The sequence below is a fragment of the Trachemys scripta genome, chromosome 10, assembly GCF_013100865.1.
Source record: "Trachemys scripta elegans isolate TJP31775 chromosome 10, CAS_Tse_1.0, whole genome shotgun sequence".
NCBI lineage: Eukaryota > Metazoa > Chordata > Testudines > Emydidae > Trachemys > Trachemys scripta.
The window spans coordinates 44,956,694-44,973,486 of record NC_048307.1 but is presented as its reverse complement, the minus strand read 5'-3'; the positions used below and the strand labels follow the sequence as shown (position 1 = coordinate 44,973,486).

Genomic DNA, 16,793 nt, shown 5'->3' with positions numbered 1-16,793 from the left:
CGTAGCTATCCCACAGTTTCCGCAGTCTCCGCCGCCCATTGGAATTCTGGGTTGAGATCCCAATGCCTGAATGATGCAAAACAGTGTCGCGGGGGGTTCTGGGTACATGTCGTCAGGCCCCTCCCCCTCCGTCAGAGCAACGGCAGACAATAAATTCGCGCCTTTTTACCTGGGTTACCTGTGCAGACAACATATCACGGCAAGCATGGAGCCCGCTCAGATCAGCTCACCGTCACCGTATGTCATCTGGGTGCCGGCAGACGTGGTACTGCATTGCTACACAGCAGCAGCAGCTAACTGCCTTTTGGCGGTAGACGGTGCAGCTTGACTGGTAGCTGTGGGACTGGCAGCCATAGGGCTGCATTGCACCAGCCCCTTGCCTTTTGGTAGAAGATGGTATATTACGATTGGTATCCATCGTCGTCATACTGCAGTGGCTGTCAATCATGGGCACCTGGGCAGATATGCAACTGTCTCGATGATGATGGCTATCAGTCGTAGTATGCTATTTTCTGCTAATCGCCCCGTATTTTCTGCTAAGCACCCAGAAGAGGCCGAGGGCGATCTGGGTGCTGGCAGACGTGGGGCTGGCAGACATGGGGCTGCATTGCTACACAGCAGCAGCCCCTTGCCTTTTGGTAGAAGATGGTATATTATGACTGGTATCCATCGTCATCGTACTGCAGTGGCTATCAGTCATGCTGCACCGTCGGCTGCCAGCTTAAGATGTAAAAAATAGATTTGTTATGTATTCATTAGCTTCCCCATCCCTCCGTGAAATCAACAGCCTGTTAAACCCAGGGTTTTGAGTTTAATCTTTGGGGGGGGGGCATTCTGTGTGACAGTTGTTTGTGTTTCTCCCTGATGCACAGCCACCTTTCTTGATTTTAATTCCCTGTACCTGTATGCCATGTCGTCACTCGGCCCTCCCTCCCTCCTTCCTTCCCCTGGTCCATCAGATACTAGTTTCGCACCTTTTTTCAGTTCAGGCACCATAGCTAGCACTGGGATCATGGAGCCCGCTCAGATCACCGCGGCAATTATGAGCACTATGAACACCACGTGCATTGTCCTGGAGTATATGCAGAGCCAGGACATGCCAAAGCGAAACCTGGACCAGCCGAGGAGGCGATTGCAGCGCGGCGACGAGAGTGATGAGGAAATTGACATGGACGTAGACCTCTCACAAGGCACAGGCCCCAGCAATGTGGAAATCATGGGTGTTACTGGGGCAGGTTCATGGGGTGGAACGCCGATTCTGGGCACGGGAAACAATCACAGACTGGTGGGACCGCATCAAGCTGCAGGCGTGGGATGATTCCCAGTGGCTGCGAAACTTTCGCATGCGTAAGGGCACTTTAATGGAACTTTGTGACTTGCTTTCCCCTGCCCTGAAGCGCCAGAATACCAGGATGAGAGCAGCCCTCACAGTTGAGAAGCGAGTGGCGATAGCCCTGTGGAAGCTTGCAATGCCAGACAGCTACTGGTCAGTCGGGAATCAATTTGGAGTGGGCAAATCTACTGTGGGGGCTGCTGTGATCCAAGTTGCCAGGGCAATCAAAGACCTGGTGATATCAAGGGTAGTGACTCTGGGAAACGTGCAGGCCATAGTGGATGTCTTTGCTGCAATGGGATTCCAAAACTGTGGTGGGGCCATAGACGGAACCCATATCCCTATCTTGGCACCGGAGCGCCAAGCCACCGAGTACATAAACCGCAAGGGGTACTTTCAATGCTGCTGGAAGCCCTGGTGGATCACAAGGGACGTTTCACCAACATCAACGTGGGATGGCCGGGAAAGGTACATGATGCTCGTGTCTTCAGGCACTCTGCTCTGTTTCGAAAGCTGGAGGAAGGGACTTTCTTCCCGGACCAGAAAGTAACCGTTGGGGATGTTGAAATGCCTATCATGATCCTTGGGGACCCAGCCTACCCCTTAATGCCATGGGTCATGAAGCCATACACAGGCAGCCTGGACAGGAGTCAGGACCTGTTCAACTACAGGCTCAGCAAGTGCAGAATGGTGGTGGAATGTGCATTTGGATGTTTAAAAGCGCGCTGGCGCAGCTTACTGACTCACTCAGACCTCAGCGAAAAGAATATCCCCATTGTTATTGCTGCTTGCTGTGCGCTCCACAATATCTGTGAGAGTAAGGGGGAGACATTTATGGCAGGGTGGGAGGTTGAGGCAAATCGCCTGGCCGCTGATTACACGCAGCCAGATACCAGGGCGGTTAGAGGAGCACAGCAGGGCGCGGTGCGCATCAGAGAAGCTTTGAAAACAAGTTTTGTGACTGGCCAGGCTACGGTGTGAAACTTCTGTTTGTTTCTCCTTGATGAACCCTCCGCGCCCCCCACACACACACACACCCGGTTCACTCTACTTCCCTGTAAACCAACCACCCGACCCTCCCCTCCCCACTTCGAGCACCGCTTGCAGAGGCAATAAAGTCATTGTTACTTCACATTCATGCATTCTTTATTAATTCATCACACAACTAGGGGGATAATTGCCAAGGTAGCCCGGGATGGGTGGGGGAGGAGGGAAGGAAAAGGACACACTGCATTTTAAAACTTTAACTCTTATTGAAGGCCAGCCTTCTGATGTTCTGGCAATCATCTGGGGTGGAGTGACTGGGTGGCCTGAGGCCCCCCCCCACCGTGTTCTTGGGCGTCTGGGTGAGGAGGCTATGGAACTTGGGGAGGAGGGCTGTTGGTTACACAGGGGCTGTAGCGGCGGTCTCTGCTCCTGCTGCCTTTCCTGCAGCTCAACCATACGCTGGAGCATATCAGTTTGATGCTCCAGCAGCCGGAGCATCGACTCTTGCCTTCTGTCTGCAAGCTGACGCCACCTATCATCTTCAGCCCGCAACTTGCTCTGTTCATCCCACGATTCAGCCCGCCACCTCTCCTCACGTTCATATTTTGCTTTTCTGATGTCTGACATTGACTGCCTCCACGCATTCTGCTGTGCTCTATCAGCGTGGGAGGACATCTGGAGCTCCGTGAACATATCGTCCCGCGTCCTCCGTTGTCTCTTTCTAATGTTCACTAGCCTCTGTGAAGGAGAAACATTTGCAGCTGGTGGAGGAGAAGGGAGAGGTGGTTAAAAAAGACACATTTTAGAGAACAGTGGGTACACTCTTTCGTTACAAGGTCGCATTTTTCCTCTTATAGTGAGGGCCTGCCGGTTTTGTGTGAGAGATCACTCACGCAATGCCAGGCAACAGATTCGGCTTGCAGGCAGCCATGGTAAGCCACAGTTTTTGGCTTTTTTAACCTTCTTAACATGTGGGAATGGTTTCAAACTGCAGCGCCCTCATTTCCCATATCAAGCATGAATTGGGTTGGCCATTTAAAATGGGTTTGCAATGTAAAAGGAGGGGCTGCGGTTTCCGGGTTAACATGCAGCACAAACCCAACTAACCCCCCTTCCCCTCCACACCCAATTCTCTGGGATGATCACTTCACCCCTCCCCCCCCACTGCGTGGCTAACAGCGGGGAACATTTCTGTTCAGCAGAGCAGGAACGGGCACCTCTGAATGTCCCCTTAATAAAATCGCCCCATTTCAACCAGGTGACCGTGAATGATATCACTCTCCTGAGGATAACAAAGAGTGATAAGGAATGGATGTTGTCTGCATGCCAGCAAACACCGGGACATACGCTACAATGCTTTGTTATGCAATGATTCCAGACTACGTGCTACTGGCCTGGCGTGGTAAAGTGTCCTACCATGGCGGACGGGATAAGGCAGCCCTCCCCAGAAACCTTTTGCAAAGGCTTTGGGAGTACATGAAGGAGAGCTTTCTGGAGATGTCCCTGGAGGATTTCCACTCCATCCCCATACACGTTAATAGACTTTTCCAGTAGCTGTACTGGCCGCGATTGCCAGGGCAAATTAATCATTAATCATTAAACACGCTTGCTTTTAAACCATATGTAATATTTACAAAGGTACACTCACCAGAGGTCCCCTGTGTGCCCTCAGGGTCTTGGGTGAGTTCGGGGGTTACTGGTTCCAGGTCCAGGGTGATAAACATATCCTGGCTGTTGGGGAAACCGGTTTCTCCGCTTCCTTGCTGCTGTGAGCTATCTACATTACCTCCATCCTCATCTTCCTCATACCCCGAACCCTCTTCCCTGTGTGTTTCTCCAGTGAGGGAGTCATAGAACACGGTTGGGGTAGTGGTGGCTGCACCCCCTAGAATGGCATGCAGCTCCGCGTAGAAGCGGCAAGTTTGCGGCTCTGCCCCGGACCTTCCGTTTGCTTCTCTGGCTTTGTGGTAGGCTTGCCGTAGCTCCTTAGTTTTCACGCGGCACTGCTGTGTATCCCTGTTATGGCCTCTGTCCTTCATGGCCTTGGAGACCTTTTCTAATATTTTGCCATTTCTTTTACTGCTACGGAGTTCAGCTAGCACTGATTCATCTCCCCATATGGCGAGCAGATCCCGTACCTCCTGTTCGGTCCATGCTGGAGCTCTTTTGCGATCCTGGGACCCCATCACGGTTACCTGTGCTGATGAGCTCTGCATGGTCACCTGTGCTCTCCACGCTGGGCAAACAGGAAATGAAATTCAAACGTTCGCGGGGCTTTTCCTGTCTACCTGGTCAGTGCATCTGAGTTGAGTGTGCTGTCCAGAGTTGTCACAATGAAGCACTGTGGGATAGCTCACAGCGGCCAATAACCTCTAATTCCGTCCACACTACCCCAATTCCGACCCGCTAATTTTATCACTAATCCCCTCGTCGGAGGTGGAGTAAGAAACTGGTTTAAAGGGACCTTTAAGTCGAAAGAGAGGGCTTCGTCGTGTGAACGTGTCCAGGCTTAATTCGATTTAATGCTGCTAAAGTTGACCTAAACTCGTAGTGTAGACCAGGCCATAGGCTTCCCTTTATGCCGACATAGTAACACCACCTCTCTAAGCAGTGTTGAGCCATAGTTGACTTATTGAGGTTGATGTAGCTTGAATGTAGATGCTGCATTATCTGTGTCGACCCTAAGAGTCCTCTAGCAGCTGTTTCACAATATCCGGCACTGACTGCTCTGGACACAATTGTGAACTTCACTACCCAGGAGTCACGGAGATCAGGAAGCCCCCACCCCCACCCTTTAAAGCCCTGCAGATTTTTAAAATGCCTTTTCCTGATTGTGCAGCTTGGCAAGCACATCTAGCAGCTCTCCACTGTTGTGTTCAACTGCCCAGCTGACCATGCTGGCTACGTGCTCCAGACAGGCTCTGGCTTGAAGTAGAGAGGAGATATTGGATCTCCTGGGTCTGTGGGGAGAAGAGGCTGTGCAAGCACAGCTATGGACCAGCTGTAGAAACATGGCCGTCTCTGAGCAGATTGCACGAGGAATGCAGGAGAAGGAATATAACAGGAATCAGCAGCAGTGCCATGTGAAAGCAAAGGAGCAGTGGCAGGCATACCAGAAGGTCAGGGAGGCCTTTGATCCAGAGCGAAGCCACAGACCTGCCACATTTATGAAGAACATAGACTCATAGACTCATAGACTTTAAGGTCAGAAGGGACCATTATGATCATCTGGTCTGACCCCCTGCATACTGCAGGCCATAAAACCGTCCCTACCCCTTCCCTGGACTCTGCTGTTGAAGTCCCCAATCCTGTTTTAGGTGACTTCAATCGGCAGAAACCCTCCTGCTAGAGATCCCTGCCCCATGCTGCGGAGGAAGGCGAAAAACCTCCAGAGGCTCAGCCAATCTGCCCTGGAGGAAAATTCCTTCCCGACCCCAAATATGGCGATCAGTAAGACCCCGAGCATATAGGCAAGAGTCTCCAGCCTGACCCCTGTCAGCCATTATACAATTTGCCTACCATTGCTTGGTTTTCCTTGACTACTATGTTTTACCATTAAACCATTCCCTCCATAAATTTATCTAACTTAATCTTAAAACCAGACAGGTCCGTCGCCCCCACCGTTTCCCTCGGAAGGCCGTTCCAATATTTCACCCCTCTGACGGTCAGAAACCTTCGTCTAATTTCAAGCCTGAACCTCCCCACGGCCAGTTTATATCCATTCGTTCTCGTATCCACATTAGTACTAAGCTGGAATAATTCTTCTCCCTCCCTCGTATTAATCCCTCTAATATATTTAAAGATAGCAATCATATCCCCCCTCAGCCTTCGCTTGTCAGACTAAACAACCCAAGCTCCTCTAGTCTCTTTTCATACGACAGGTTTTCCATTCCTCTGATCATCCTAGTGGCCCTTCTCTGCACCCGTTCCAGTTTGAGTTCATCTTTTTTAAACATGGGAGACCAGAACTGCACACAGTACTCCAAATGAGGTCTCACCAGCGCCTTGTACAACGGAAGCAGGACCATAACGCCATACTTGACAGAAACCCCACCACCACCCCACACGCCACCATGGATACTTCTGAGGAGCCCGAGTCACAGGCCCCTGACGTGAACAGCGAGGACAAGAAGGAGGATGGGGGACATGCGGCTGAGGGGTCTAGTTATGCTGTGACCCAAGACCTGTTTCTGACTCCACTGCAGTCAGGCCAGTCCTGGCAGTCAATCAGGGGCGAGCCCAATGAAGGGAAAGAAAAAGTGTGTAAATTTATTTCCCATTACTCTGCTGGAACCCCCAACTTAGCAGGACACAGCTATCAACTTTTCATTAATTTACTGGTACTAGAAGAGGCAACAAAACAATTAAGCCAGGTACCGTTATCTGCTTTTCATTCCTTTGTACAGTTAGGCAGGGGACCATGCAGTGCAGTTTATGTATTTAGGGATGCCCCTTGAATCCTCCTAAGAGATTTCAATGAAACTTTCATGGAGGTCCTCTGCAATCCTCTCCAGCAGTTTTCTAGGGATGGCAGCCTTATTTCTTCCTCCACGGTAGGACGGTTTCCTGCACCAGTCAACGATAACTTCAGCAGACACCATTGCAATACACAGGCTAGCAGTACACAGGCTGGGGCGGCTTCAGGACGCCAGCAGCAGCTGTGTTCTCTGTGCCTTTGTTACCCTCAGGAGTGTGATATCAGCTAAAATCACCACCACCTGTGGAAAAGGTGCCAGTATTCAGTGCCAGTGTCCTGTTACTCATCATTTCATGCAACCAAGCAATTCCTTCCTCATTTCCCTTACCCCTGGCAGGCCATAGTCACCATGGTAGGATCTGTGCGTGGTGCTGTGCACAAGCACTCCGAAGCAGAGGTGTCAATAAGCATGTCTTGTTTAAAACTTCAGGCATGCACAGGAAGGGAGTTCTGTATCTTAACCTTCGCTTTTTGTTGTGACTTTAGAACTGTTGGAAATGGGTGACATCCACCTTGATTGCATTGGCCTCATTAGCACTACAAAAGTAATTTTCCCTCCCTTGATATTCACCCCTTATTGTCAACTGTTGAGAATAGACCACTTCCACCTTAATTGAATTAGCCTCATTAGCACTGACCCCCACTTGGTAAGGAAATTCCCATCGTTTCATGTGCTGCAATATTTATACTGCTTTCTGTGTTTTTTCACTCCATGCATCTGATGAAGTGGGTTTTAGCCCATGAAAGCTTATGCCCAAATTTGTTAGTCTCTAAAGTGCCACAAGGACTCCTCGTTGTTTTTGGAACCTCTGTGTTTTATCTGTAAAAAGCAACAGAGGGTCCTGTGGCACCTTTGAGACTAACAGAAGTACTGGGAGCATAAGCTTTCGTGGGTAAGAACCTCACTTCTTCAGATGCAAGTAATGGAAATCTCCAGAGGCAGGTATATATCAGTGTGGAGATAACGAGGTTAGTTCAATCAGGGAGGGTGAGGTGCTCTGCTAGCAGTTGAGGTGTGAACACCAAGGGAGGAGAAACTGTTTCTGTAGTTGGATAGCCATTCACAGTCTTTGTTTAATCCTGATCTGATGGTGTCAAATTTGCAAATGAACTGGAGCTCAGCAGTTTCTCTTTGGAGTCTGGTCCTGAAGTTTTTTTGCTGTAAGATGGCAACCTTTACATCTGCTATTGTGTGGCCAGGAAGGTTGAAGTGTTCTCCTACAGGTTTTTGTATATTGCCATTCCTGATATCTGACTTGTGTCCATTTATCCTCTTGCGTAGTGACTGTCCAGTTTGGCCAATGTACATAGCAGAGGGGCATTGCTGGCATATGATGGCATATATAACATTGGTGGACGTGCAGGTGAATGAGCCGGTGATGTTGTAGCTGATCTGGTTAGGTCCAGTGATGGTGTTGCTGGTGTAGATATGTGGGCAGAGTTGGTATCGAGGTTTGTTGCATGGGTTGGTTCCTGAGTTAGAGTTGTTATGGTGCAGTGCGTGGTTGCTGGTGAGAATATGCTTAAGGTTGGCAGGTTGTCTGTGGGTGAGGAGTGGCCTGCCTCCCAAGGTCTGTGAAAGTGAGGGATCATTGTCCAGGATGGGTTGTAGATCACTGATGATGCGTTGGAGAGGTTTAAGCTGAGGACTGTAGGTGATGGCCAGTGGAGTTCTGTTGGTTTCTCTTCTGGGCCTGTCTTGTAGCAGGAGGCTTCTGGGTACACGTCTGGCTCTGTTGATTTGTTTCTTTATTTCCTTGTGTGGGTATCGTAGTTTTGAGAATGCTTGGTGAAGATCTTGTAGGTGTTGGTCTCCGTCTGAGGGGTTGGAGCAGATGCGATTGTACCTCAGTGCTTGGCTGTAGACGATGGATCGTGTGGTGTGACCGGGGTGGAAGCTGGAGGCATGAAGGTAGGCGTAGCGGTCGGTGGGTTTTCGGTATAGGGTGGTGTTAATGTGGCCATCACTTATTTGTACGGTGGTGTCCAGGAAGTGGACCTCCCGTGTAGATTGGTCCAGGCTGAGGTTGATGGTGGGGTGGAAGCTGTTGAAAGCATGGTGGAATTCTTCCAGGGCCTCCTTCCCATGGGTCCAGATGATGAAGATGTCATCAATATAGCGTAGGTAGAGAAGGGGCATGAGTGGACGGGAGCTGAGGAAGCGTTGTTCCAGGTCAGCCATAAAAATGTTGGCATATTGTGGGGCCATGCGGGTGCCCATAGCGGTGCCACTGGTCTGGAGGTATATATTGTCACCAAATTTGAAATAATTGTGCGTGAGGATAAAGTCACAGAGCTCAGCAATAAGTTGTGCTGTGTCATCATCAGGGATACTGTTCCTGACAGCTTGTATTCCATCTGTATGTGGGATGTTTGTGTAGAGAGCCTCTACATCCATGGTGGCTAGGATGGTGTTTTCTGGGAGGTCACCAATGCATTGTAGTTTCCTCAGGAAATCTGTGGTGTCACGGAGATAGCTGGGAGTGCTGGTGGCGTAGGGTCTGAGTAGGGAGTCCACGTATCCAGACAGTCCTTCAGTGAGAGTGCCAATGCCCGAGATGATGGGGCGTCCAGGATTTCCAGGTTTGTGGATCTTAGGTAGTAGATAGAATAACCCCGGTCGGGGCTCTAAGGGTATGTTGATTTGTTCCTGTGTTAGTGTAGGGAGTGTCCTGAGTAGATGGTGTAGTTTCTTAGTGTATTCCTCAGTGGGATCTGAGGAAAGCGGCCTGTAGAATTGGGTATTGGAGAGTTGTCTGGCAGCCTCCTTCTGGTAGTCAGACCTGTTCATGACAACAGCACCTCCTTTATCAGCCTCTTTGATGATAATGTCAGGGTGGTTTCTGAGGCTGTGGATGGCATTGCGTTCTGCACGACTTAGGTTATGAGGCAAGCGATGTTGTTTTTCCACAATTTCTGCCTGTGCACGTCGGCGGAAGCATTCTATGTATAGGTCCAGACTGTCATTTCGACCCTCAGGAGGAGTCCATGTGGAGTTCTTCTTCCTGTGTTGTTGGTGGGAGGGTATCTGTGTATCAGTGCGCTGTTCAGTGTTATCATGAAAGTATTCTTTGAGTCGGAGGCGGCGAAAGTAGGCTTCCAGATCACCACAGAACTGTATCATGTTTGTGGGGGTGCTGGGGCAAAAGGAGAGTCCCCGAGATAGGACAGACTCTTCTGCTGGGTTGAGTGTGTAGCTGGATAAATTGACGATATTGCTGGGTGAGTTAGGGGTACCCCTGTTGTGGCCCCATGTGGCAGGTAGGATTTTAGACAGCTTACGGTCCTTTTTCCTTTGTAGAGAAGTGAAGTGTGTAATGTAGATCTCCTGTCTTATTTTAGTAAAGTCCGTTTGTGTGGAGGGTTGGTTATTTATTATCTGTAGCTGCTGCCATTGCAACCTTCAGGGGATCCCCTCCACACTCTCAGAATGCCTGAGTCAGATAAGGAGGAGAAAGAGGAGGACTTGGATGACATATTCAGCAAGATCCTGCAAGTCGGTGCTGCACTAGGCTGTCAGCAGAGGACCTGGAGGATGAATATTGCAGACAGCCTGGAGAAGGAAAGAGCTGACAGGAGAAAGGCCTGGGTGTCAGAGGAAGTTGCACCAGTTTATAGTGGGGCTTCTGCTGCAAACACAGATAATCCAGGCGCCTGTGAATCTACAGTTTCAACAGTCCCAGGCTTGCCTCCCTTTGCAGTCCATGGAGAACACCAGTATAGTATCTCCCTATACCCCCCCCAAATATTTCACATGGCGTCAGGGACCACATCCCTACCCCTGCTATGGCACATCAGGGGACAGTAAAGATAACGAAGCTTCACATACACTGACCTGTGAGAGCCACAGATGATGTGTGTGTAACCAAAATAGACATAAATGTTCCTTTCCTTTTGTTAAATTCTGTTACATTAAAATCTTACTAAATTTATTAATTTGCTTTTAACATGCACAGAAGTTTTGAAGTGCGTTTGTTACTCAATAAAACTCTATTGTTTGGAAAATAATTCATCTTTATTAGTTCCCAACATATGTTGCAGAATGACTGGTGGTATCAAAGACGTCCACTTACTTTTACACTGGGACACAACTCACAGGGTCAGTGACAAAACACAGCATAATAATCATAAATGTACAGCAAGCATCACAGCAGTAATCAGTGCTTTGTCAGTGTTCTGTTCATAGGTGTGCACCAAGCACCACACAATTCCTAAGAGGCCCCAAACTTCAGGCCTAGGTAGTGCACAGTCCACCACAACTGTGGCTTTCCGTTAAAGTGCTCTTTCAAAGCCTTCCTGAGCCATGTAGCTGCACACTGAGCTGTTACGATAGCCCTTGCATTGGACTATTCAAACTCAGCAGACAGCTGCTCCACCTCTACCCCAACGGCAACTTTTCCCCTTTGCCTCACAGATATTGTGCAGGACACAACAGGTAGCTATAGCCATTGGGATATTTTTCTCACAGAGATCCAGTCTTTTGAGTAAGCCATGCCATCCTCCTTTCAGTCTACCAAAAGTGCATTCAATTGTCATTCGGCACCTGCTGAGCCAATAGTTGAATCTTTCCATGGTGCTGTCCAAGTGGCCAGTGTACAGCTTCATGAGCCGGGGGGATAGCTCAGTGGTTTGAGCATTGGCCTGCTAAACCTAGGATTGTGAGTTCAATCCTTGAGGGGGCCATTTAGGGATCTGGTGCAAAATAATCTCTCCGGGACAGTACTTGGTCCTGCTGTGAAGGCAGTGGTCTGAACTCGATGACCTTTCAAGCTCCCTTCCAGTACTACATTTCTATGATAACAGGAGATGATTAATGGGCTTGCACATTTGCATGAAAATGGCCCCACAGTGGCTTTTCCAACTCCACTGTGGCAGGTTTTCACAGTGCCATCATCACTTGCTTCTCCACTGTCAGTCCAGCTCTCATTTCGGTGTCTCTGTGCTGGAGGGGTGGGGCAGGTTTGGCACATAGATCCTTGCACATCCGAGAGTTCTGCAGCCATCATCCCAAGCCTACGTTACATGTGATTCCACCAGCCAGTGCCCAGTTCTTGGGCCCAGAAGTGGTATTCCACTGTTTGCAGCTGCTCCTTGAGCACAACCAACAATCTTGAATTGGTTCTCACTATGTCCTACAGCAATCTGACCTCCAGGAAATCATCATGTTTCCCGTGGCTCTTCTTGCGCCTGTAAATACTGAAGGATCAGAATGTCCTGTGTTTGCAACACACTCATGGCAAAAGGACAGAGTTGTGCAAGCTGCATGCTTCTCTCACAGGTGGCAGTCAGTGATGAGTCACGCATGGGTTCCTGGGATTTTCAAAATAGGTGCAAAAATTACGGGATAGAGGTGACATTTTGGGGTGGAGAAAGTTGCATGATGAGAACTTGACCCCCTTGCTCCCAGTCACTGCTGCGGAACTCATTTCTGGCCCACCATGCATTGCCAAAACTTCCAAAAAAAAAAGACAGTGCACTGGAAGGTGGCGAGTTGCCCAGTGGGATGCTGCATCGCATGGTACACGGCACTGTGCTTTGACACAAGCACTCCTGGTGAATATGTGCGGTGACAACGCAAGTGCCAAGTATGCACCTGCACAAGCAAGATGCTAACTTGCTAACTTTATGTCAATGTCGCTTGCATCAGCAAAAGTTTGTCGTGTAGACATGCCCCTAGAAATTACAACTAGGGGATGGCTTCAATTAACATTAAAAATTTCATTAAGATGATGTTAAAAAAAAAAGTGAACAGAGTTTGAGCATAGAAGTTTCTGGTTATCAGGGAATAACGTACAGATTATCAAGGGTGCAAAGTTTGGTTTAAGATCAGGTAGCATAAGGAATACATAATCTGCAATATCCGATTGGGGGTAAAGGGTTAACCTTAGCAAAATCTTTCGGGGCACAGTGGGGGCTGAGGCCCTACATAAATCAGCTCATTCCAGAGTAGCAGCAGAAGAGGCAACACTAATGAAGGTGTAAACAGCACCAGGGTCAACAGATGAGGAGAAGCAACACTTGGGAAAGGTACTGAATTTGGAAGTGTTTGGGCACAGGCTGGGTGGGGCCAGCCACCCTATAAATATTTCCCAGAGAGAAAAAGGACACTTGGGGCACACACAACATGGAGAACTTGCAGGGAAATGGGTATCTATATGGATAAAATAAATACCAAGCCACCTTTAAGAACTGCTACAATTTTGGCTTCCTTCTCCCCCGCTCCAATATTTCTGGTGCTCAGGTCATCCTAGCCCAACAGGGAGTACCTGGTAACACCATGAGTCCTGACATCTGACAGCAGCGTAGGCCATACTGCTTCCCCGACTTAGTTATCACCATTACAATTTCGGTCTCTAACTCTTCCTAAATGTGGGATAATAGCAAGTGATATGCATGGTACTTTGTCTTTGCCTTCTAACAGGGTAATAGGAGTGGGAGCAACCATACATCATTCACCACTTGGCCAGGATGTGCAGTCACTTCAAGAATCTGCAGTTGTAAAGGTTTTCAGTAGTACTCAAGAGTCCCTGGTGCTTTCCAGATGAGTGTGGAAGGCCAACCAGAGTAGCTACAGTCTGGTCTTCAGTGAACCTGTTCCATAGTCATTGTCATCATAGTTGCAGTTGCTGTAGTATGGTGACTGAGTTTCTCAGAACCTCCTCCTTGTTCTCCTGGCTACAGTATCTCGGACTCTTAGGAGCTGGAGAACTGGGTGCTTTAAAACCACCAATGGTGAGAATTGTTGAGCGGCCTATGATGTGAATTATATTGAGGGAAATGGAAATTAGAGTTCAAGTGCACACCTTGCCACAAGAAAATTATTTTAAGCAAAATAATTCACTTCTCTGAGGAAAATGAGGTAGAGTATGTTCCCAAATCAGTTCCTCTGCCATCAGTGGCAGTGACTAGGGCGGAGGAGTTACTGACACTCAGGCTACTAGTGGACCACATTCAGGTGGTGCCTCTATCAGTTTGGTATCCAAGTGCTAAGGAATCCATTTTGCCTCCATAAGATATCTTGTTACCTAGTGTCAAAACACTTAGACCTATTTTGCGTTGAGCTCTTCAGCTGATTCCCAGCTGCTGGGAGTCAAAAGCTTGGGACTCAGAAGTTGGTGACTTTCGAAAAATCTGATGTAAAAGTGTTGGAGGAAAATATTCAGCAGAAATGCACCATATAACCAGATGTTACAAGGGTGGAAGTAGGAGTCATGGGATGAAACGAAGAAAAATTAGTTTGAATATAAGAGACAGATTGTGGCACAGCCTCCCAAAGGAAGTGGTGGAAGTCCCATCATTTGATCCATTAAAACAAGCACGATGAAGAACGTATTGTAGAGAACAGGCCTACTTCGGCACTCAATCACTGTTGTGGGAAGTCTCATTGAATTCTACAGACTTCTAGGAGAGTGTACCGTGGCCAGGAGGAAGGCGTCAACAGTAGAAAGTGCCTTGTTCTCATGCTGTAGGTTTTATATGTTCTTCCTACAGCATCCATTGTCAGGACAGACCTATCACTCAATTGTGAGCTGCTGATTAACCCTGCCAAGAGACTTCATTCCTAGCTGCTTTTGTTTTGTGTTTCAGGTGGTCAGTTCGACCAACGGAGAACTAAATGTTGACGACCCAACAGGGGCACACTCCAATGCACCAATCACAGCACAGGCCGAGGTGGAAGTGGTGGAGGAAGCTAAGTATGTTTGCTTTACAAATAGGCTCTTCACTGATGTGGTTTTAAATCCTCTGTATTTGAAAGGAGTGAGATTTTTACCTGTTTAAATATTTGATGCTTGTATCCATAACTTTTCCTTGAATATCGCTGCTTTTTGCATGGTACCTCAGTGTTGCTGCTGCCTCTTTTTTTCTGTGATGCCTGGAGAATGTAACTTTTGGCCAGAGCATGCGTTGCAAACGAGATGATGGTAAACAATAATTGGAAAATCAGATGTGTGACTCCTGGTGCATCTTTTCTGATCTGGAGGTGTCTCCTATGCTCCTGCTGTGTGCACAGCCCTGGGTCAGTGAAGGAATTGTCAATCTAGCAACATTATATTCCTACCTGTGAGAGCTAGAGGCCATGTAGGCAGAGTGGTCTGAAAATAGCCCTTGCAGGGCTTTTGCTATGAATCTTCCCTGATCCAGTCCAGTAGGTGCTGAAAGAGGCTGAAACTGTAAATAGCCCTTCTGCCGGTGAGGCTACTAAATCTCCCTTCGAGCTGCCAGCGTGGGGTAGCAAGATGTTCCATCCATAGCTTGTCAGGAAATGGGGCAGGGGGTGGGAATTGCTGTCTTGGCCATTGTGCTTCTCTTGCATGTGTGCTGCCCTCCGGCACCACTGGGTGGCACTTTGCATGATCTTTGTTAATCAGGAGCTAGGACTGGAGCCTGCTGTCCACATGAGCAGCAGCCCAGCTCCTGCCCCCTCCTCTGAACCAGGAAGGGCTTTGAACCCCGCTGAGTCACTGGCAGGGGGTTGAAGGCTCAGTCATGGCATGACAAAACTGACTTCACCCATAGAGGGCTGAATGGCTCGAAGGCTGCCTTTGAACTGGCTCATGTGCCGGGAATTGCTCCGTGATCTGGGCTAGAGGTGACGGGGGGAGAACATGCAGGGTCATATGCCCCCTAGATTTGCTGCTTGGCATGTACTGAGCATGCTCAGTAACACTGCCCTCACTCTGCCTCTCACTACTGGCAGGCACAGGTCATCTCTGATCTGGGCCACAATGTGGCTCAGTGGAATTCTTATTGCTTGGCAGGCATTGTGTTTCTTGGCCTTTTTTTGTTTTTTTTGTTTTTTGTTTTGTTTTGTTTTGGGGGGGGGCGGAGTCTTTTGCTGGAAATGGATTGAAGGAGGATAAGAAATTGCCAGTCCTGGGTCAGAAAGGGTTGAGGTGCAAAGTATCTGTCAAGCTGGATTCAACGCTGAGCACCAGTCTCACCCCTGCTATCCCTGAGAGTGAGTGGCTCTTTGTCATCATCCATTCCTGTGCCCCTTGGAAATCACTTCCACAGTGCCCATCTCACCATTGACCCATGTGGGTAGTGAGCTACAATAATCATCTTGCAGTGAGGAGCCCTAGTAACATCTTTGTGTTCCCTTCCCAGCCAGGGGATGCAAGAGCTGAAGGGCTCTATGCATCCTGTAAGCTGGGCAGCTACAAAAGGGCAGCTTGCGGTGTTGGCCACTGCCCAGTATGGACAGTGCAGCCAATAGGGACTACAGGTCCTAGCTGTCTTGATCGGAATGACTATGCTGCATTGCTTGCTGGGACGTGTAGTCCGTGGGCTGCACCTCTAGTAGAGCACAGTGGCTGCAGTCCAGTTATGCAAATTCCATAGATGTGGCCTTCAGCCTCCTGATGATTTGCCAACACAGCCCTCAGCTGTGCACAGTTTGGGCCCCACTCCAACTTATGGCCAGCTGTAAGAAAGGATCAGCAAGAGTCCCTTTGGGGCAGGGACTGTCTTTTTGTTCTGTGTCTGTACAGCACCTAGCACAGTGGGGGCCTGGGCCATCACTGGGGCTCCTCGGTGCCACCACGGTACAAATAATCAATATATCCTATTAGCCTGTCTTGGCACCAGCAGTTATTTGCTTTGTGAGGAGGGGCAATGGTTAGGAGTCAGTTTCCCCTTTCCAGTCCCTAGGTTTGTGTTTTGAGTCTCTTTTTGGTGATCATGTGGCATTCCATTGGGGACTGTCTTGTACTGGCTGATCTAGTCATGATTACCCTGTGTAGACTACTGGGTTCCTGTTAATAAGCAAGATGTCCCCTCGTCTTTCCCTGCAAGTTGTGTCTGTCACACAAGTCCATACTTGTCTTCCCTTCAGTTATCTGAGTACGTCAGGAGGCTGGAGGTCTTGTGGACACAGGCAACCAGAAATGTGCTCCCAGTTGGCCTGGTGCTACTGCTCTGTAGTAAGGTGGGCCACTCAGAGGGAGGGCCCAGGGCTAGCTGGATTGCCTGGCTCCCTGCCAGTTTTTGAGGTAG

At 48.9% G+C, this 16,793-nt stretch overlaps 1 protein-coding gene across 1 annotated transcript in view; it reads left to right on the top strand.

Annotated features, from left to right (window-relative positions):
• LOC117883894 (casein kinase I-like) overlaps positions 1-16,793 on the top strand; it is a 309,830-nt gene that overhangs the window by 282,135 nt on the left and 10,902 nt on the right. The window contains exon 12 of the mRNA XM_034783736.1: positions 14,385-14,491. Within this exon, the coding sequence (XP_034639627.1) occupies positions 14,385-14,491 (107 nt within the window). The remainder of the gene's footprint in view (positions 1-14,384; positions 14,492-16,793) is intronic.